Source organism: Oryx dammah, unplaced genomic scaffold, assembly GCF_014754425.2.
Source record: "Oryx dammah isolate SB20612 unplaced genomic scaffold, SCBI_Odam_1.1 HiC_scaffold_21, whole genome shotgun sequence".
NCBI lineage: Eukaryota > Metazoa > Chordata > Mammalia > Artiodactyla > Bovidae > Oryx > Oryx dammah.
Window position 1 is genome coordinate 43,761,567 of NW_024070205.1, and position 22,710 is coordinate 43,784,276.

General features: G+C 47.8%; 1 protein-coding gene across 1 annotated transcript in view; it reads right to left on the minus strand.

Moving 5' to 3' along the window:
• ATP1B1 (ATPase Na+/K+ transporting subunit beta 1) overlaps positions 1-12,105 on the minus strand; it is a 28,343-nt gene extending 16,238 nt beyond the window's left edge. Inside the window, exons 1-2 of the mRNA XM_040263563.1 lie at positions 11,509-12,105; positions 7,039-7,167 (exon numbers count right to left, since the gene is read on the minus strand). Of these exons, the coding sequence (XP_040119497.1) occupies positions 7,039-7,167; positions 11,509-11,605 (226 nt within the window). The 5' untranslated portion in view covers positions 11,606-12,105. The remainder of the gene's footprint in view (positions 1-7,038; positions 7,168-11,508) is intronic.
• Between the last annotated feature and the right edge of the window lie 10,605 nt (positions 12,106-22,710).

Here is a 22,710-nt window from a genome sequence, read left to right on the forward strand (position 1 = left end):
CGCCCGAGGCCCGGAGGAGCAACCCAGGAGCCATGGCTTGGCAGGCACAGGAGGGCCTAGAGGAGCTCTCCACGTTGAAGGTCAGGAACGGTGGTGGTAAGGAGATACCCCTCATCCAAGGTAAGGAGCAGTGGCTGTGCTTTGCTGGAGCAGCCGTGAAGAGATACACCCACGTCCAAGGTAAGAGAAACCCAAGTAAGATGGTAGGTGTTGCAAGAGGGCATCAGAGGGCAGACACACTGAAACCATACTCACAGAAAACTAGTCAGTCTAATCACACTAGGACCACAGCCTTGTCTAACTCAATGAAACCAAGCCATGCCCGCGGGGCAACCCAAGACGGGCAGGTCATGGTGGAGAGGTCTGACAGTACATGGTCCACTGGAGAAGGGAATGGCAAGCCACTTCAGTATTCTTGCCTTCAGAACCCCGTGAACAGTATGAAAAGGCAATATGATAGGATACCAAAAGAGGAACTCCCCAAGTCATTAGGTGCCCAATATGCTACTGGAGATCAGAGGAGAAATAACTACAGAAAGAACGAAGGGATGGAGCCAAAGCAAAAACAATACCCAGTTGTGGATGTGACTGGTGATAGAAGCAAGATCCGATGCTGTAAAGAGCAATACTGCATAGGAACCTGGAATGTCAGGTCCATGAATCAAGGCAAATTGGAAGTGGTCAAACAAGAGATGGCAAGGGTGAACGTCGACATTCTAGGAATCAGTGAACTAAAATGAACTGGAATCGGTGAATTTAATTCAGATGACCATTATATCTACTACTGTGGGCAGGAATCCCTTAGAAGAAATGGAGTAGCCATCATGGTCAACAAAAGAGTCCGAAATGCAGTACTTGGATGCAATCTCAAAAATGAAAGAATGATCTCTGTTCGTCTCCAAGGCAAACCATTCAATATCACAGTTATCCAAGTCTATGCCCCAACCCAGTAATGCTGAAGGAGCTGAAGTTGAACAGTTCTATAAAGACCTACAAGACCTTTTAGAACTAACACCCAAAAAAGATGTCCTTTTCATTATAGGGGACTGGAATGCAAAAAGAGGAAGTCAAGAAACACCTGGAGTAACAGGCAAATTTGGCCTTGGAATACAGAATGAAGCAGGGCAAAGACTAATAGAGTTTTGCCAAGAAAATGCACTGGTCATAGCAAACACCCTCTTCCAACAACACAAGAGAAGACTCTACACATGGACATCACCAGATGGTCAACACCCAAATCAGACTGATTATATTCTTTGCAGCCAAAGATGGAGAAGCTCTATACAGTCAACAAAAACAAGACCAGGAGCTTACTGTGGCTCAGATCATGAACTCCTTATTACGAAATTCAGACTTAAATTGAAGAAAGTAGGGAAAACTGCTAGACGATTCAGGTATGACCTAAATCAAATCCCTTATGATTATACAGTGGAAGTGAGAAATAGATTTAACGGTCTAGATCTGATAGAGAGAGTGCCTGATGAACTACGGAATGAAGTTCGTGACATTGTACAGGAGACAGGGATCAAGACCATCCCCATGGAAAAGAAATGCGAAAAAGCAAAATGGCTGTCTGGGGAGGCCTTACAAATAGCTGTGAAAAGAAGAGAAGCGAAAAGCAAAGGAGAAAAGGAAAGATATAGGCATCTAAATGCAGAGTTCCAAAGAATAGCAAGGAGAGACAAGAAAGTCTTCTTCAACGATCAGTGCAAAGAAATAGAGGAAAACAACAGAATGGGAAAGACTAGAGATCTCTTCAAGAAAATTAGAGATACCAAGGGAACATTTCATGCAAAGATGGGCTCGATAAAGGACAGAAATGATATGGACCTAACAGAAGCAGAAGATATTAAGAAGAGGTGGCAAGAATACACGGAAGAACTGTACAAAAAAGATCTTCACGACCCAGATAGTCATGATGGTGTGATGACTAATCTAGAACCAGACATCTTGGAATGTGAAGTCAAGTGGGCCTTAGAAAGCATCACTATGAACAAAGCTAGTGGAGGTGATGGAATTCCAATTGAGCTGTTTCAAATCCTGAAAGATGATGCTGTGAAAGTGCTGCACTCAATATGCCAGCAAGTTTGGAAAACTCAGCAGTGGCCACAGGACTGAAAAGGTCAGTTTTCATTCCAATCCCAAAGAAAGGCAATGCCAAAGAATGCTCAAACTACCACACAATTGCACTCATCTCACATGCTAGTAAGGTAATAATCAAAATTCTCCAAGCCAGGCTTCAGCAATACGTGAACCGTGAACTCCCTGACGTTCAAGCTGGTTTTAGAAGAGGCAGAGGAACCAGAGATCAAATTGCCAACATCCGCTGGATCATGGAAAAAGCAAGAGAGTTACAGAAAAACATCTATTTCTGCTTTATTGACTATGCCAAAGCCTTTGACTGTGTGCATCACAATAAACTGTGGAAAATTCTGAAAGAGATGGGAATACCAGACCACCTGACCTGCCTCTTGAGAAATCTGTATGCAGGTCAGGAAGCAACAGTTAGAACTGGACATGGAACAACAGACTGGTTCCAAACAGGAAAAGGAGTACATCAACTTGTATATTGTCACCCTGCTTATTTAACTTATATGCAGAGTACATCATGAGAAATGCTGGACTGGAAGAAACACAAGCTGGAATCAAGATTGCCAGGAGAAATATCAAGAACCTCAGATATGCAGATGACACTACCCTTATGGCAGAAAGTGAAGAGGAGCTAAAAAGCCTCTTGATGAAAGTGAAAGAGGAGAGTGAAAAAGTTTGCCTAAAGCTCAACATTCAGAAAACAAAGATCATGGCATCCGGTCCCATCACTCCATGGAAATAGATGGGGAAACAGTGGAAACAGTAGCAGACTTTATGTTTTGGGGCTCCCAAATCACTGCAGATGGTGATTGCAGCCATGAAATGAAAAGACGCTTTCTCCTTGGAAGAAAAGTTATGACCAACCTAGATAGCATATTCAAAAGCAGAGATTACTTTGCTGACTAAGGTCCGTCTAGTCAAGGCCATGGTTTTTCCTGTGGTCATGTATGGATGTGAGAGTTTGACTGTGAAGAAGACTGAGCGCCAAAGAATTGATGCCTTTGAACTGTGGTGTTGGACTTCTCTTGAGAGTCCCTTGGACTGCAAGGAGATCCAACCAGTCCATTCTGAAGGAGATCAACCCTGGGATTTCTTTGGAAGGAATGATGCTAAAGCTGAAGCTCCAGTACTCTGGTCACTTCATGAGAAGAGTTTACTCACTGGAAAAAACTCTGATGCTGGGAGGGATTGAGGGCAGGAGGAGAAGGGGACGACTGAGGATGAGATGGCTGGATGGCATCACGGACTCGATGGACGTTGAGTCTGAGTGAACTCCGGGAGATGGTGATGAACAGGGACGCCTGGCGTGCTGCGATTCATGGGGTCACAAAGAGTCGGACACGACTGAGCAACTGAACTGAACTGAACTGAACTGAACTGAACTGATGGAAAGCTAAGATCCTATTGTGGGTGTTTAGTTGTTAAGTCCTACCTCATGGACTGTAGTCCATCAGGCTCCTCTGTCCATGGGATTTCCCAGGCAGGAATACTGGAGTGGATTGCCATTCCCTTCTCCAGGGTGTCTTCCCGACCAATGAAAATCTAAGTGTACAAAACATCCATGTTATATCATCCAAAGGCTGGAAATACTAAATTCAATATCCAAAAAGAAGACACTCTGCTTCCAGTGAAATGACAGGGCTATAGAAAATCGAGGTACCTGTTAACAGCCACCATTTACCTAGTGCCATGAGGTTTGTGACTCTAAAGTACTATTCACTTGGCATATATGTAGTATCTTTTTTAATCCTTAATCCCCATTTTATAGATGAGAAAACTGAGGCTCAGTGAGGTTAAGTGCTGTGTGGAATGGGGGGACTGTGTCCAGCTCCACAGCCCCTGCTTGTCCTTTTCAGGTCAGTTTTATTGGGAACTTATGTGTCATGGCTTGCGACCTCAGGCGCTCTTCTCACATTTAGGTTATGCAACACGAAACTGCCAACAGGTAACCATTTTTTGACCCACCAAAATAGCAAATTAATATGTTTCAACATAAAATCTCAGCAGCCCTTGCCTTCCAGGCTGAGGAGGCACTTCTGTTTCGATATCACAGAGCAGTACAACTTTGTAAGGAATATTATAACCACTAATGGCCACAACTGGTCAGGGCAAGAAACTCTACGTTATCTATTTTTTCCCTACATTTTCCTCTTGTTTACAGATTTATTCCTTGCCCTGAGACTTTTGTGTTTAACCCCACAGCTCGTCCACTATTATAGACAAACAGACGCAAATGTCTGTACAATTGCCGCTGCTTAATTTGGCCACATTCACACATGTTATTTAGAAGAGATCTGATGACAAGGTATTCCAGTATGAAAAGGGCAGTCAAACCTCAGTCTGGTCAGGTTTGTCTTCATGACTCAAGTTCAGTTAATAATAGCATTAATAAGGCTTTACATCTTTAAATAACAGACCACCTCTTTCACACTCACTAGGTTCATTTGACTTAAATATACACTTTCCCCCCTTTAACGGTCATGAAAACAGAGGCTTAAAGATATTAATTTGAAGTCAAAAATTTTGCCAGTGTTTCTATACAGTCCTTCAGTCTGTGGCCTGAAGAAATAGTTATTGCCTACCAAAAATATAAATTCTTAAGATGTGTTAAAGAGAGCCCGGGAGGGTCCCTCAGAGCACTCAGGGAGAGACCACAGGCTGTACTTCTCGATTCTCGGCGGCGAGTGCTCTGCAGACCTGGCCACCCCGCTCAAAGGCCACTATCGCTTTCAAATGAATGTTATGTCCCTTGAAAAGGCGAGGTTTGTAGAAGGAAGCTTGGCCTAGCCTCTACTGGCAAGATGATGGGTGAGGAAAAGGAGAGACAGCGAAACGACAAAGAACTGGGGGTGTGTGGAAGGGGGTGGGATGGAGGGCTGAGGAGGACTCCTCCTGTGACTCAGACCAAAGGACAGGAATGCATATTTCCAAGATGAGCCACCGGCATTCCTTTGGAGAAGTGACTGTTTGTCAGGTCAGTCCAACTGCTGTGAGGACACTAAATATAGGTACTCAGAACATGTCTTTTAGGAAGGGGCTGGAAGGAAGGGGAGGGGAGGGAAATGCAAGGTCATTTGTAAGCCCTTACTTCAAAGGGCTGGTTCTTTGACTATTTCTTTTTGAAAGTGAAACTTCCCTTTCTGCAGAGAACATGAAGAATACTTTTAATTTTATTACAGACTGACTCCACAAAGGTTAAATACTCAAGGGCCAGTTTTTAAACTGGAAATTTTCTTTAGGAAATTAAAGAAAATGCTTGACTTTGGGGTCACCTTGAGTATAAGAATTGTTAGAAAATGGCATCATGATTGAAAATTAGCTTTTAAATGGCAAAAAAAAAAAGAAAGTCTACAAAGATTTAGAATTATGACTGCTAATGCTACCATAAAAGCTGAAGCAGACATGAACGTGAAAAGACACAACATGCTTTACTGTCACAAAAGCCAGTGTCCAACATGTTTACTTAAGATCCTACGTTTCTCTGTACAAACCAGAATTCTTGCCTCAACCTTTCCACATACCCACCTCTTTGAGGAAACAGTTGTCACAAACTATGAATTATTTAGCAGGTTTAAGTCATTTTATATACTTACATGTTCTCTTTTTGTCACTTCCAAAATCCCCTAGATCTAAATTTATCTGGAAATATTTAGGATTTTTCTGACAGTAGAGCAGTAGAGGACTATTTGACTTGGGGCTAACAAGGAGTGACTTTCTTCTGAGAGTCCTTCTCAGGCCTAAGGAGGAGGTGGACATCACAAGCTTGTGACTGGCAGCCACACTTGATCGAGGCCGCTCAGCCCCATGAAGACAGCCTCGAGACTGTCACCTCAATACAGCTGGTAGTAAACCGTTGCCCGGGGAAAGTGGAGACGGACACGTCACCGCCACCCCTGGTGGCAGCCTCAAGGTCATTGACCATGTGAGAACCCGGAAGTTATGCAACATTTCCTGTCTCGAGGTACTCCTCTGACAATGACTTTTAGACTAGCCAGACAGTACAATCACTAACAGAATAATCGAGTGGGCTGGCTCTGCGGTCTCGTCCTTGTGGCAGTGTCGGGCAAAAGGGCAGTGGGACTCCCCGGGGTTTAGTGGCCACTGAGGACACACATGCCTCAAACAGGGCATACAGGGCAGGTCACTCTACAGTGACTGCATTCACGTCACAGCACGGCACTCGGGTGGCAGCCTGCATCTCTCCATGATAAGCTCTTTGTGGCCTCAAGTTTTCAGAGCTAAAGGAGACAGCTACTTAACCTGCAAACGGGGCCCAGAAAGCCAGTAAATAAGATGCCTATTAAACAAACAGACATAAATAGAGGAGTGAAGAGAGTGTGCCTTGTTGAAGGTCAAGCTGCCCGTCAAGAACAGGTGAAAGAATGGACTCCTGAAGTCAGGGCTCCCCTCCCTGGGAGTTGGTGGCCGTTTCAGAGCTTCTCATCATCCCTAAAAATAAGTTAACCTTTAAAAACAAGAGCCAAAGTAGTTTTTTAAAGGATTTATCTGAGTCATAGTCCCCTCAAGCAAGTGAAAAATATGTGTGTGAGCTGGAAATGCCCCATAACGACCCCACCAACCAACCCCTTGGGAGTGAGGGATGAGAGCAAGGCTCCAGTCAGGAGTCACAGGGTCAGGAGTCACAGAGCAGGGGAGCACCAGGCTGGATAAAGGACCAGGGCTCTTTTCCCTCCCAGCAGAGCTAGGAAAGTAAGATGTCTGCAACCCCAGCAGCATTGCCTGCAATGCAGGTAGGAGAGCTGGCTGCAAGAGACACAGTCCCCATTTTTTCTTCCCAGGCTAGCTTTACAACCATGAGACAGACAAATGTTCAGAAGAATGTGCTCAGATAATACAACTATTATTGGTAGAAGTGTTATATCAGTTGAAAAAGTGACCCTCCTTTTACCTCCAAAAGAAAACTGAACATATTTACATTCATTTTACCTGGTGGGGCCACTCGGTCCTGATATGTGGGCTTAAATTCACTGATGGTGAGCAGCATCACTTGGATGGTTCCGATGAAGATGCCCGCCAGGCAGCCATAAAAAATTACGTAGAATAGAAGGATCTTAACTGCAAGGAGAACAAACAGAAATTTAAAAAGCTATGAAGCAGTCCTGTGCTCAGAATGCAGGGCGAACCTTGCCAGAGATGAATGGATTTCCTTCCTGGCTTCCCCTCTAAGCTGTGTCTTCAGAGTCTCCTTTCCCAATCTTGATCAAGAGTCTGCACCTCACTCCCAGACTCCCAGACTGTGGGGCAAAAACGGGGGGACAGGGAGCCCTCCGTTATAATGTATCTGTGTTGCAGGATGGTTAAGGGTAGGATGACTATTCAACGAGAACTAAGATTCTTTAGGAAATAATTTTATTCTCTAAATTAAAAAAAAAAAGAACTGTCAGGAAGATCATCAATAAAACCTACGGCTGTGTTTGTATGCTTATGCAATGCCTTTCAAATATGACAATATATTCCCTTAGAGAATGATGTTTCCTTTGCTTGCTTATCCCTTGACATTCCAACACTACAATCCAGGCCCTGATGCTTCTCCAAACATTCGAATGCCCGTGAGTTTTTATGCTGAGAAAGAGTGATGAATGCTGAGCAAGCTAGTGAAACTCTCCTGACCAAGTACACCGTCTTTCCTTTCAGGGGCACCAAACAAGGGGAGAGAAAAGAAAAAAGAAAGAACTGCTACAGTAAAATGGCAAGTAGAAATTTTTATTTCATCTTCTGACTGGACTCAGATTAAGGACTGATAAAACTCACTTTTCTTCCCATAGTTCACAGGATAACAGAATGGAAGCAGAAATAGCTGCAAAAGCAAAAATAAAAATAAAAACAAAAACAAAAAAAACAAACCTTGAAGCCCATGGACTGGAATGAGGGTATCAGTTACCAGTTTACAGGGATTATCTCCCAGATTAGCCACATAGTAACAGGCTGTACTAGGCATCGCCGGGCAGCCCTGTGCCAGCCAAACACTCAATGCGAAGGCAGCAGTGGGAACGGGGTTATCAAGTCTGAAACATGACTGCACAAAGGGGCCTTAAGTCACTTCTCAAAACGCTCAGATCTCCTGCAGTAAAAGCTGGGGTCCTTGGGAAAAAGCAATAGAACAAAAGTATTATTGAAGTGTGTGTGCATATGTGTGAAGGAGGTCAGGAGGGAGTGGGTTCACTGTGGCTGGAATTAGCCAGGTTTGCCTTCTGTGTATACTTCAAAGCTCAGCTTTTCCATCAGTGATAAATAGTTCAGGGGAAATGATACTCTAGAGTTGTTAAAACAAGCAAAATCCACATAAAACCATACGAAAAATGCTTCACCATAATCCTTTTTCTCCTCCATTTGGGAAAAAAAAAAAAAGAAAAGAAGGAAATGGGCAAAGACCCACGCCAAGATAAGAAGAAATGAAAAGACTGTACAATCCAGAACTACAGCTGCCCAGCTCAATCCATGTCTCCCCGCAGGACAAGAGTTAAGTGCTGCATTCTGTATCCAGGCAGCAGTAGGCAAATGGCAAGGCTGTGACGTCAAGAGATCTGGAAAAATTTTCCAGTGAACGCTCCTAAGAGGTGCAGGAGCTGGTGTAACATGGTCAACATGGTTCTCTGCTGCCCCCACCCTAGGCGCTTACAGCCTAACCACGGAAACGTTTAACACTCATTTCTGGGGCTACAGATACCCGATTCTAATGACAGGAGGAGGTACAGAATTGAGGCTACAACTTGATTTAAAATACAAGTATGACTGGGGAAAAACAACTCATTTTGTAAGCACACTGATTCAGTTTCAGGAGATACAGCCTCCCCTTATCTGCCCAACACGGTACCCTCCGGGAACAGAGGGGTTCTCCACTTTTGTGCTGAGACGTTACTGAGCACAGCCTCCCCCGTTGGTGCCGTGAGGTCACTTGCTTAGAGTGGGCAATGCAGGTGTGGTGGGGCGTAGGCCCTGGGTGCCGACATGCTGGCTCGAAAAGAAAAACCAGGTATACGGTACCGACCTGACAAGGTGGCGCAGAGGGTACCTTTTAGACACTTTTTTTTTTCTTTTGAAGCAATAGTTCTTCCTCTTAAAAAATATATAAGTAATATAGAATTATTTCAATTAAAAAAAAAGAGTACCCTTCAAAAGGTCATATGCAGAAGAGAAAATGGCATCTGGGCCCAGCAGTCAACATAAACACCTACCAACGCCTGTATCAACTTAACAAAAAGGTAGACAGCACTGGGCGATTTGCGTGCTACGCTCTCTCCAGCAGGTGACAGACAAGGCTCTCGCGTCCATCTTGGTGAAAATCTACCTACAAGCAGAACTGAACCAAGGGCAACCTGCCCTGGTCTCAAGGGCATCCGTGTTGGGCCCCGGACTAGGAAGGTGGCATTTTCTCCACAAAGACACGGCTGCTGCCGCCGCCTCTGTCTATGAGAGGCTCTGTCATTTCTTACATGGCCAGAAAGGAAAACTGCAAAAGAAAAGCTGGATTTCTCAGCCCAGCACTTCACCTGCACCTTGGGAAATGGAAGGAGAGATGAACCATAAGCATCAGTACTCATGTCTGCATTCATGAATCAGTGTATCGACACTCTGCTGTATGTAGTATCAAGGCACAAACATCAACACACTCTCTCTCTCTCATATGGAGGTGCTGTCAGATTACAGAACAAGTCGTTCCATACTGCCTTACCCTCTGAAACAAATATTATTCTGGAATTGGAATGAGGAAAGAAAGATATTTTATGAGAGGGAAAAACTCTAGAGGGCCGATTTTACAATATGCCTAGAGTCGATGCCGCCCCAGCCCCTGACGAAGCTGAAGCTGCAGTCAGATCATTGTAGTAGGAACCTCCAGTGAATCTGGGAGAAGGGGGCCCATCCTGCAGCGTACCCCTCACACCTCACTCAAGTTACCAAGAGTCGCTAGGAGATGGCCCAGGCTGGGAGCTGTTCACTCCACAAACACCCTGAATTCTCCAGGCCTTCCCTTCCGCGTTAAGAAAACACAGAGAGCTATCATTCTGCATGAGAAACTATGGCAGTAACCCCACTGAAGAATACAGTCTTTCCAAAATAAAATATAAAATACAAGCTGCAAGCCATCGCCTTAAAGACCTGCATTTAACATGCTCAGGATACCTATGCTTCAGCATAGGTATGGGATAAGAGTTCACCTTGACTACCCTTGAAGTGTGATGCATTATTAACCCTTTACTTTTCAATCAAGAGAGACCCATTACAGGCTTTTTTTTTCCCTCTACAAAAATCGTACGTTCCAGGTTCTTCCATTTCAAAATGTCAGCCAAGCGCTATTTCCCTGACTCATTCTCCTGCCGATGCTCACAGAGCCTTCCAATCAGAAGAATCACATCAGCACCTACCCAGGGCTCCCTCAGTGGTTGCAGTGGCGGTGCTAGTGGTGTCGGAGATGGTGATGATGATATTAGAGAAGGAGGGGCAGTGATGCAGGACGGGGGAGTTCCCTCCCTCCTTCCCTCTCTCTTCCGCAGTCACGACTCATATTCAGATTTGCCTACAACTCTGCCCTTCAAAATGACCTTACAAAAAAAAAAAAAAGTCACCCTTTCGGTGTAGAGAGGTGGAAGACAGGTAAGGTATCTAATTTGCAACGGAAAAAAAAAAAAAAATCTATCCAGCCAAGCAACAGGCTACTCAAAATCTTGTAAGATGACCTGTTTCTGCCTTTATGCGATTTATTTCTTACACCCAGGCACCGATTCTGCCTCTCTGTAGACCCTGAAAACAAACCGACTTTGCCATGTTTGCGGGCCAAAGCCTCAGAAACGGAGTCCTGACACAGAGCTTCCAGGGCCGTTTCTAGGTTGTGATGACTCCAGGGTAGGTCATCGGTGGCGAGATTCTAGGTCTCGCTACGAAATACTGCAGTGTATGGATTCTGTCTCCGCCGCCCCCACCCTCGCCTTCTGAAGTACATATTTAGACTAGAAGAAAGGTGCTATAATACACAAACTCTCCTGCATTCGATCCGATTTCCTTCCTGTGGTTCTCTCAGAGCCTCAAATTTCATTTTTAAGGACTTGGGACACGACTGTAAGGGAGAGACAGATCAACTCTCCCACCGCCGGACCGTTCCCAGGACGGAAGGGCTCCAGTGATGCTCAGATAGACTACAACTGACCGAGACCGCCACAATCACATAACGCTCTACCTGGCGAGCTCCCATCCCCGCCCGCGCCTATTCCGGGGACTCCGCATTCCGCACAGGGATGACAAGCCCGGGCCGGCGCAATCCGAGCAGTGCTCACCACCCGAGCCCGCAGCGCCCTAGCCAGCGCGGAGCGCGCGGAGCGGTCCGCAGAGCCTGCGCGAGGGATGCGCCTACCCGGAAACACAAGGCGCTAGCGGGGCAAGAGCTGCGGACCCCGTACTTACACCAGCTGCCACCGGTCCTGCCCAAAAACTCCTTCTTCTCCGAGTTCCAGATAAATTTCTTCCAGCTGCCCTCCTCCTTGGCTTTTCCGCGGGCCATGGTGGCGGGTCAGCAGCTGCCGCAGGGACTGAAGATGGGTGACTGCGGCGTGCGCCCTCGCGTCCTCCCGGGCTGCCGCTCGGCGTTCCCGGCCTGGCTCTCCGCTGGCTGCACCCGCCGCTGGCGCTGCGGCTCTCTGAGTGCCAGACGCGCGGCGGAGAAGCAGAGTCAAGAGCGGCAGGAGGGGTAGGCGGCGGCGGCGGCGGCGGCGGCGGCGGGGGCGGGGGCGGAGGGAGGAGGGAGGGACCGCGCACGCTGGGCGGCTCCGAGCCCCGCACCTATTGGTGGGCGCGCGGCCGCTCGCGGGCTCTCTTTGGTCCGCCACGCGCTCCTCTTGCCCTTGGGCGGGGGCGAGTTCGGGGCCCGCAGATGCCTCTCCCGCAGCCACCAGGGACGCGTGTACGGCCCCCACCTCCTGTGACCTCTGCAGAAACAGGCAGGGACAGAAGAAAGTCAGAAGGAAGGGCGGACAAACGACTGCCGTCTGCCACGAGTCGAGAAATTGGCTGGGGCGCACGGCCCTACCTTTACTATATACCGCGAGGGGCGGGGCCTGCGGCCCGAAGGGGCGGGCGCGGGGCTGGCACAAAGGAACAGCGCGGCGGCGGCGCGAGGGGCGGGCTGGAGCCGGGGCGGGGAAACGGCGCGCCCGCAAGTCCGCGCAGCCCCCTCCTTGATCCGGGCTGGGCACAGACCGCCCCGCCTTTCCGTACTGAGCTGCCCTGCACCTGCGTCGCCCGGCGCCCGGCAGGCGCTCGGGGTCCCCGGCCTCCCTCCGCCGCCGGTCCCACCCCTTCTAGGCCCTGGCTGGGTGGAGGAAGGTCACTCCCGGACGCCTGAGAGTCGGGGACTCTGCCCCGCTCCGCCCCGCCTCCCGGCTCCTGCACCTGCCGCCGGCTCCGCGCTCCCCGCCGCTGCGGTTGCAGTTCCGGCCCGTCCCTCTCCTTCCAGGCCAGCCCAGTCGGCCGCCCCGGCTCCTGACTGCCTCACTGTGCTCCTTGTGGGCGGCCTGAACCACCTCAAGCTGGACAATTGCCAAACCCACCCAGGGCGGCAGCCCGGATCCGGGGTTGGGAAGGGGTGAGATGGTGTAGGAGGCCGACCGGTCAGCCCCCAGTGGGTCGTTCCCTCGGAAACCAGTCGTACTGCCTGGCTGGCGGCTCACACCGGTCTAGACCTGGGCGACAAAATCTGCAGGTGACCCAGCCACCCAGGACTCCCCTTGGCGCCAAATCGGTGCCTGGTACTGTCACGGACATGGTTTTATGCCTCCTTAGGGGGTTACAAAAAGACCACTTTGTTCTTCTATAAAATACCCAAGGCCTAAAAGGCTCAGGGAAGTCCAGTTCAAATGGCGAAAAGTTGCAAGGCAACCCTTGGCACCTATTATTCCTTCCCCTCCTTTCTCCCCTGTGCCTCACGTGAAAAGCCAGACTTCTTGGTTTCATCTCCTTCTGCTAAGCCCCTGAGCAGTCTCACATGTCCTTCTCAAGGCAGTGACACAGCAGAAATCAGCAGGGGAGCCTCTGCAGTCAGGACAGAGAAGCCCCATCCCCAGGGGCCAACCTAGTCCATCCTGGGAAAGGAGATTTCCCATCCCCATATTTAGAAAGCCATACAGGGGGATGCTTGTCAGAGTCACTTTTTTGTCGCCAAGGTCAACCTGGCAAGTCTAAGGACAAGCTGGCATTGATGTAGTGCGAGCTCTTTCCCACGAATCCTTCCCAAGGCCCACCTACATGACCTGGGCAAACCTGAAAATTCCTGAAATGCAGAAGCAGCCAGCCATCCACCCAGCCCCAGAGGGGCTGCTGCATGTAGGCTTGGGTCAAGGGCAACTTTGAGAACTGCTCTGCGGAGAAAGGAAGCTGCCCCCTGCTTTGCCCCTACAGTGTTTGTGTTGGAAAAGCCCCAAGCTGGTGGTAGAACTGCAGGAAGAAGCTGCACATGCGGGGATGGTGCCCCGGTACCCTCCCAGCAGGAGTTAACTCGTGGAGGACTCGCCAGCAGGACAGGTCACTAGGAAGGGCATGCGTTTATGGAGTACCTGCTATGTGCAAGACCAGGAGAAACCTGTGGGCAGGATCAGTGCAAGAGGATGAGTGGAGGGAAAGACGAACTGGGAAGGGGTGGGGGTTGAGTGAGAGTGCAGCGCCCTCCTTTGTGCAAACTCCCTTACCCACCCCTCCCTCCCTCACTCTACCTCTCTCTTCTCCAGCAGAAGTATGTAGTACCACAAAGTATGCCGAGAAAGGCTCACATTGCCAGGTTTTTAATTAGAACCCTCATTTTCTCCTTAAAAAAGAGGTATTCTATCTTACTCTCTAGAGTTGTGGCAATTGCCAATTGGCCTGATCCTGTGTCCGGCAAGGATGAGCTTTTTCTGCTGGCCTTTAGGTACTTCTTCCCTGCTATCTTTAGGGGAAGATAAACTCCCCTCAAACTTTACCTCCCTAGCTTTGTTCATTCTTCTTCCCCTGCAGGTAAACTCTTGCCAGGTTCTGACAAGCTTTGAGGGTCATGCCTTCACGGCAGTTGCTGCTGCTGCTGCTAAGTTGCTGCAGTCGGGTCTGACTCTGTTCAGTTCAGTTCAGTTGCTCAATCGTGTCCGACTCTTTGCGACCCCATGAATCGCAGCACGCCTGTGCGACCCCATAAACGGCAGCCCACCAGGCTCCCCCATCCCTGGGATTCTCCAGGCAATAACACTGCAGTGGGTTGCCATTTCCTTCTCCAATGCATGAAAGTGAAAAGTGAAAGTGAAGGCATTCAGTCGTGTCCAACTCTCTGTGCAACCCCATAGATGGCAGCCGACCAGGCTCCCCATCCATGGGGTTTTCCAGGCAAGAGCATCTCATTCTAAATCAACCTCCCCTGGCTTATAGGAACCTCTGTGTTTCTACCCAAACCTGGTATTGCCACTGGAAAGCATGATCTCAGCTCTATGAGAACCAGATTCAAACTTCACCTTCCATTCTAGACTGTCTAGAATTGTTTCACTCATCTAACCATGTTGGACTTCCCTGCTGGATCAGACCGAAAAGAATCTGCCCAAAATGCACGAGACATGGGTTCAATTTCTGGGTTGGGAAGATCCCCTGGAGAAGGAAATGGCAACCCACTCCAGTATTCTTTTCTGGAGAATTCCATGGACAGAGGAGCCTGGTGGGCTACAGTCCATGGGGTCACAAAGAGTTGCACACAACTGAGCAACTGACTGAACCATATCACCAAAAAGAGCAACCTGGTGAAGGGCAAGACAGACCTGCATTCACCCAGCTTCAGCTGTGTGACCTTGAGCAAGTCCCTGTTCTCTCCAGGGCCAGTTCTCTCAGTTGTAAAAGTGGAGTGATACAGTGTTGCAAGGATTAAATGGGAGATGTGGGAAAGCCCAAAGCGCAGTTGCCTGGTACATAACAAGAGCTATTGAGCAACTAGCTTAATTATAATTAGCTGTTTCCATTTGACCTTGTCTAACCTTGAGGCTGCTGCTAGGACCTTCCCACTGTGACAGCCCCTCCTGCCAGGGTTCTGAGTTCCCTGAGAAGGTCACCCTGACTAATTCCCCACCCTCTAGGCCACCTTTCCCCTTGCTTTCCAGTGCTTCCTGCTCTGTGACCTCCTCTAACTTGAGTAATGAATAACTCGAGCGCACCATGTCCCTTTGGGCTGTGCTGGGCTGGGCTTGCGTACTGAGGCCCCTTCAGAACGCAACCCTGTGGCAGCAGGTTGAAAGCGGAGCATGAGTGGTTCTCTAGAGGGAGGGGCGCTTCTGGCAGATAGAGCTTGTGGCTCCGGGTAGGGCTGGAGGAGGTGTGCACCACGGAAGCTGTTCAGTCCATGCCTAGGGAGGTCTGGTGTTTCTGTGCAGAAAGAAGAACAGAATTCTTCCGCCCAGGTTAAAGGCTCAGGGCAAAAAGGACACTGTTTTCATCTGTTTTTCTACACATGCTAGGGAATTGGAATGGCTATGGAGGACTGTGGTTGGTTCTGCCCAAGACTGGAGCTCTGGGTGTAGAGGGGGTGAGGGGTGGTGGGGTGGAGAGAGGGGAAGCCTAGAGCACGGATGGCAGCGAAGAGGGGAGGGAGGTTAGGGACCTCTGTCCAAGCAAGGAGTCTGACGGGTCTAACTCAGGAAACAAGGAGATGCAGATTGAAGCAAAATGTACCCTGCAGCAGAGAAGGGGCCCCAAGGTAAAAGGACAGAGCAGCCTTGTCTAGCAGCACGACGACCCGTCAGAAGCCCGGCTGGGACAAGAGGCGGAACAGGTTAACCCCAGGCTGCCAGCTACTTTGCTCAAGATCAGAGAGGCTCACATGAAGGTTTACCTGCCCACAAAAGAGAAGGTGCAGCTTGGCAGGCAGCGTGAGCTGATCCAGATCTGAAAAATAGAACCGCCCCAAGCTGTTCGCTCTCTGAACCCCTTGGGCAAACACGCTGCGGTCCGCTCTGCAGGGACTGGGGAGGGCTGGGCTGCTGATCCCACGTTCACACACGTGCTCAGGGACAGCAAGGTTCTGTTCGGCCAGCCCCAGAGAGGAGCGGGTGAGGGGATGTGTTGCATGGTGACACCTTGGCAGCAGAAACTGTGTGTAGTGGGGAGGCAAATGGCTCAATGGCAGTCTCTGTTTGCAGTGGGAAGCAGACAGAATGCACCACTCCGCAGTGGAGGCCAAGAACTGGGAGAGACGAGGGCTGGGCGAGGTCTCCAGGCTGGTCATCGTGGTAGGAACATGGGCAGATGCCTGCCCAACACCTCACACAGTGTACCCGGCTCCACACTGTGCACCCTACCCATCCATCACAGTGGCCTGAAAGGTCCACAGGACATCATTTTGTGCCTCACCAGGGACCCTGCGTATTGGACAGAAAAACATTCCGTGGAAAGGTTCTGGTTTCTGCAAGAAGCCAGAGGCCCTGAATGGGGATATATAGAAATATCTCTCCATTCCTTTCATTTAAAGTCACTCTGGCCCTTTGCTGTTTCACTGGAATTGAATTTTTATCCTGGGTGAGGACATAATAAGAAAATAATGAAAAAAGAACTTTTTTTTTTTTTTTTTGGAAGGTCTGTTCAGGAAAGTGGTATTCCTGTCATCAGTGGAAGTGACAAGTTACCTAAGTGTCACCTTGGTCACCAGGCCCTGGCAGGCAGACTTCCAAAAGTTGCTTTCCATGATGCTGTTTTGGGAAACTGAGTCCAGAAAGTGTGCATGTGGTGTGGGGAGACTTGCCTGCTTTCTCTCCACCGCCCCTGTCCTCTGCAGAGTTGCTCTTAGGTATGTGGATGGTGGACGTGACCAGAGTAGAGAGAAGACACAGGGCACGTGGTTCTGTTTGTTTGCTCTGGCAGGACCACAGAGGTGTATAGCTTTTACAAATATTCCTGATGTGGTGGGCAGTAAGAAAAGAAGGTCCAGAGGCATGCACTGCCAGACTGCCCTTACAGCTTTCAGAGTTTACCCGTTCCTTTGTACTTCCCCAGTGTGGGGCAAGAGGTGGAACTTTGCCTTTACCTTGGAAAAATATCTGGTGCCGGTCAGTGCATCCTAGGCTTTAGAAACTAAAATTCCTTGCCTGTATTTTCCATCTACTTAAAAGGAGGCAAGTGGACACCCCTCTGAGGCTCGGCTCAGTGAGGGGAAGTCCCACTCCATCATTCCCCGTCAGTGTGTGCGTGCTTAGTCACTCAGATGTGTCTGACTCTTTGTGAGCCCAGGGACTGTCGCCCGCCAGGCTCCTCTGTCCATGGGATTTCCCAGGCAAGAACACTGCAGTGGGTTGCCATTTCTTCCTACAGGGCCTCTTCCCAACCAGGGATCGAACTGGAGTCTCTTATATCTCCTGTGTTGGCAGGCGGGATAGGCCTGGTCTTACTGGTCTCAGGGACAGGTGTAGATGAGACAAGAATCTGTAGACATGTCACAATCCTTTCCTTGCTGGACCACTTACCCGAAGTCTTCCAGGGTTGAGGGGGTCTGCTTAATTTTCAACTTCTTTTCTGCTCCTTAACTGAGGGCCTGAAAGTAATGGGGAATCGCCATGGATGAATTCACTGTGTCCAGTGCTTCTGACAATAATGCCAGAAGTCCTTGAGTCCAAACTCCCATCTCCTGGAGACAAGGTCAGCTAGCCAGGGGCTGTGTCCTCCCTTCCTTGCAGGGGAGCATTCCACTGTTGGGAAACACTGAACTAAAACCTAGTTCCTGGTAACTTCTGCCAATCCTGGTTCTTTCTTGCAAGAACAGGATTCAAGTCAGGTGCATGTCCAGTGTGTCAGTTCTACATACATACATGCCTTTCAAAGTGAAAAAAAAAATCCCCTGTTTCTTCAGCACATGTGTGAGCTGGTTTCTGACCTCCTCGTTGTGCTAACTCCTTTCTGTTGCACAGTTTCCCACTTGTTGACATCCTTTTTAAAAAGAAGTACCCTGGTTCCAAGGAGTACAGAGTCTAGTGGTGATGATTTTGGATTGTGATCAGGACATTATTGGTTTTTTCACCAAGGATGATCCTTCCAACACTGTACCTTCAGGGTTTTCTTGAGCTAAACCTCTTTAGCACTGATGTCTAATAAATGTTTTAGAAAAAGCTCTTGCAGAGAACAGAGACACCCCCATCCCCTGAAGTCTAGCTCAAGGAAAATGGCTACACATGGAGCAGTCAGGGCAGGGGGACGCCTGCCCCTAGGCTCTGGGCAGAGGGCCACCAACGCTGGGCCAGAAGGGACTCTTCTGGGCAGACGGCGGGCCAGGGTCTGGAGATCTTTATTCTGGCATCCCCACTGAAGTGACTCAGTGGTATACTGTGGGCTTTCTCACCACGCTCTGACTTCCTTGGAGGCCCCTTGTGCCCAGCTGTGGCTCGTAGGCAGGTCAATTGCCTCAGACTTTTGTGGTCCTGAATTTCTTGTGGTGCTGCGGCTGTAGTTCCCGTTGCTGACTAGCAAAGGCTTACTTAATTGGCACAGACCCCATTTTCACAGGTCAGAGATTTTGGGGGGAAATCTTAGCATTGACTATCCTGGCCTAAGTACCCCCCACCTCATGTGGCGTCTGCTGGTTGAAATGGCTACCGAGCTGTTGGCTGGCACAAGACAGACACACACACTCAGGTAGGCAGGCAGACAGGTAGGCAAACAAACATGTAGAACAATGAACCTTTATACCCTGTATAAAATTTGCCAGATTTTCTGCTTTCTGAGGTACTGTATCTTTCCACACCATTCTAGAAAGATTACATTTTCCTGTGGCTACCGTGCAGGGATAAAACCAAAAGGGAGACATGAAAAATGAGTTTTGCATCTGTTGTACTTTGAGGAGGAGCTGGAAGCTAGGAAAATGCAATTTTTTTTTGCATAAACTGGATTACAATTAAATTGATATCCATTTCTATACCAAGTAATGAGAACTCTTTTGTACTCTCAAGGAACAAATCCTTTAGGCAAATGGGCTTTTGCAGTATCTGTACCATAGCTAGCTGACAGCTTGTTTGGGGGGATTAATAAATGATAACATTTAGTCTTTCATACCTACCGTCTATGTGGCATTGCACCCACTGATCTCACTGAAGGGTAGACTCCCTTTGCTGAAGTTTTTGAAATGTGTCCTAAGTATCAGATGGCCTTATATACAGTCACAGGACATGACACTACCTGCCAGGGTGCTTGGCTTCCTGGTTCCAAAAGCTGTTGTCGTGCCTTTCCTCACAGTAACACATGAGTGAGTGGAATGACGACCAGGATCACTGAGCCCTGGCTTTCCCAAGAGCACTTGTTCTGTATGAACCTTCTGGCATCATATTAGCAGCTACACTGGCCAATAATAACTGCAGTTATCAAGCACGATAAGCCGAATACTATGCCAAGTATTCAATATGATCACTTTTCTTTTCTGTTTTCTACTTCAGCATTAGTCACTCAGGTGTGTCCAACTCTTTGTGACCCCATGGACTGTGTAGCCCACCAGGCTACTCTGTCCATGGAATTCTCCAGGCAAAAATACTAGAGTGGGTAACCATTCCCTTCTCAAGGGGATCTTCTGCACCCAGGGATTGAACCCAGGTCTCCCACACTGTAAGCAGATTCTTTACCAACTGAGCCACCAGGGAAGCTTTTATATTGCCTGTTTATTACCTACTTTATATTACCTGTTTATTACCTACTTTATAGTCCTGTTTAACAACTTAAGGAAGTAGATCTTGAGATGATTACTTTTATGTATCAAAGTGACTGGACTAAGGGTTGCCCAGATGGCTGGTAAAATATTATTCTGGCTGTGTCCCTGAGGGTATCTTTGAAAGAGACTAGCATTTGAATCAGAGAAGGCAATGGCACCCCACTCCAGTACTCTTGCCTGGAAAATCCCATGAATGGTGGAGCCTGGAAGGCTGCAGTCCATGGGGTCGCTAGGAGTCAGACTTTCACTTTTCACTGTATGCATTGGAGAAGAAAATGGCAACCCACTCCAGTATTCTTGCCTGGAGAATCCCAGGGACGGGGGAGCCTGGTGGGCTGCCATCTATGGGGTCGCACAGAGTCGGACATGACTGCAGCAACTTAGCAGCATCAGCATTTGAATCAGTAGACTAAGTAAAGGGCATCGCCGTCACCAAAGCAGGTGGACATCATCATCTAGCACGTTGACGGCCTGAGTAGAACAAAAAGCAGAGGAATGGCAAATTCCTACTCTCGACTTCAGTGTGACATCCATTTCCTCCAGCCCTCAGACACTGGTGCTCTGGATTCTAGGGTTTTCAGAAACAGACTTGGACTTAAACCACTGGCTGCCTGATTGTCAGGCGTTTGGATTCAGATTGAATTATCCCTGGCCTTTCTAGTTTTCCACTTGCAGAGGGCAAACTATGGGACTTCTCTGCCTCCATAACAGCACGAGACAATTCCTATAATAAATTTCCTCTTATAGATGTATCTATCTCTATATACCCTATTGGTTCTGGTTCTCTGAAGAGCGATGACTAATACAGTCCTATTATTATTATCTTGGAAACGAACAGACATCATTCTGTTTTTTTTGAGATTGCATCCAAGTACTGCATTTCAGATTCTTTTGTTGACTATGGTGGCTACTCCATTTCTTCTAAGGGAATCTTGCCCATATAATGGTCATCTGAGTTAAATTCACCCATTCCAGTCCCTTTTAGTTCACCGATTCCTAAAAATATCGACGTTCACTTTTGCCATCTCCTGTTGGACCACTTTCAATTTGCCTTGATTCATGGACCTAACGTTCCAGGTTCCTGTGCAATATTGCTCTTTACAGCATCAAACTTTACTTCCATCACCAGTCACATCCACAACTGGGCATTGTTTTCACTTTGGCGCCATGTCTTCATTCTTTCTGGTGTTATTTCTCCACTCTTCTCCGGTGGAGTGCCCTAGGTGAGGAATCACACCATCATGGTTATCTGGGTCATGAAGATTGGGCACCTCCTGCCCTGGGGAGTTCATCTTTCAGTGTCATATATTTTTACCTTTTCATTCTGTTCATGGGGTTCTCAAGGCAAGAATACTAAAGTGGTTTGCCATTACCTTCACCAGCAGACCATGTTTTGTCAGAACTCTCCACCATGACCCATTCATCTTTGGTGGCCCTACACGGCATGGCTCATAGTTTCACTGAGGAAGACATTCAGTATCACAGTAATCTAAGTCTATGCCCCAACCAGTCATGCTGAAGAAGCTGAAGTTGAATGGTTCTATGAAGACCTACAAGACCTTTGAGAACTAACACCCATAAAAGATATCCTTTTCATTATAGGGGACTGGAAAGCAAAAGTAGTAAGTTAAGAGATACCTGGAGTAACAGGCAAATTTGGCCTTGGAGTACAAAATGAAGCAGGTCAAAGGCTAACAGAGTTTTGCCAAGAGAATGCACTGGTCATAGGAAACACCCTCTTCCAACAACACAAGAGAAGACTCTACACATGGACATCACCAGATGGTCAACACCAAAATCAGATTGATTATGTTCTTTGCAGCCAAAGATGGAGAAGCTCTATACAGTCACCAAAAACATACCAGGAGCTGACTGTGGCTCAGATCATGAACTCCTTATTGCCAAATTCAGACTTAAATTGAAGAAAGTAGGGAAAACCACTAGACCATTCAGATATGACCTAAGTCAGATCCTTATGATTATATAGTGGAAGTGAGAAATAGACTCAAGGGCCTAGATCTGATAGATAGAGTGCCTGAAGAACTGTGGATGGCAGTTTGTAACATTCTACAGAAGGCAGTTATCAAGACAATCCCCAAGAAAAAGAATACAAAAAGGCAAAATGGTTATCTAAGGAGGCCTTACAAATAGCTGAGAAAAGAAGAGAAGTGAAAGGTAAAGGAGAAAAGGAAAGATATATCCATTTGAATGCAGAGTTCCAAAGAATAGCAAGGAGAGATAAGAAAGCCTTCCTCAGTGATCAGTGCAAAGAAATAGAGGAAAACAACAGAATAGGAAAGACTAGAGATCTCTTCAAGAAAATTAGAGAGATAAGAAAGCCTTCCTCAGTGATCAATGCAAAGAAATAGAGGAAAACAACAGAATGGGAAAGACTAGAGATCCCTTCAAGAAAGTTAGAGCTACCAAGGGAATATTTCATGCAAAGATAAGCTCGATAGAGGACAGAAATGGTATGGACCTAACAGAAGCAGAAGATATTAAGAAGAGATGGCAAGAATACACAGAAGAACTGTACAAAAAGGATCTTCACGACCTGGATAATCACGATGGTGTGATCACTCATCTAGAGCCAGACATCCTGGAATGTGAAGTCAAGTGGGCCTTAGAAAGCATCACTACGAACAAAGCTAGTGGAGGTGATGGAATTTCAGTAGAGCTATTTCAAAGTCTGAAAGATGATGCTGTGAAAGTGCTGCACTCAGTATGCCAGCAAATTTGGAAAACTCAGCAGTGGCCAAAGGACTGGAAAAGATCAGTTTTCATTCCAATCCCAAAGAAAGGCAATGCCAAAGAATGCTCAAACTACCACACAATTGCACTCATCTCACATGCTAGTAAGGTAATGCTCAAAATTCTCCACGCCAGGCTTCAGCTATGCATGAACTGTGAACTTCCAGATGTACAAG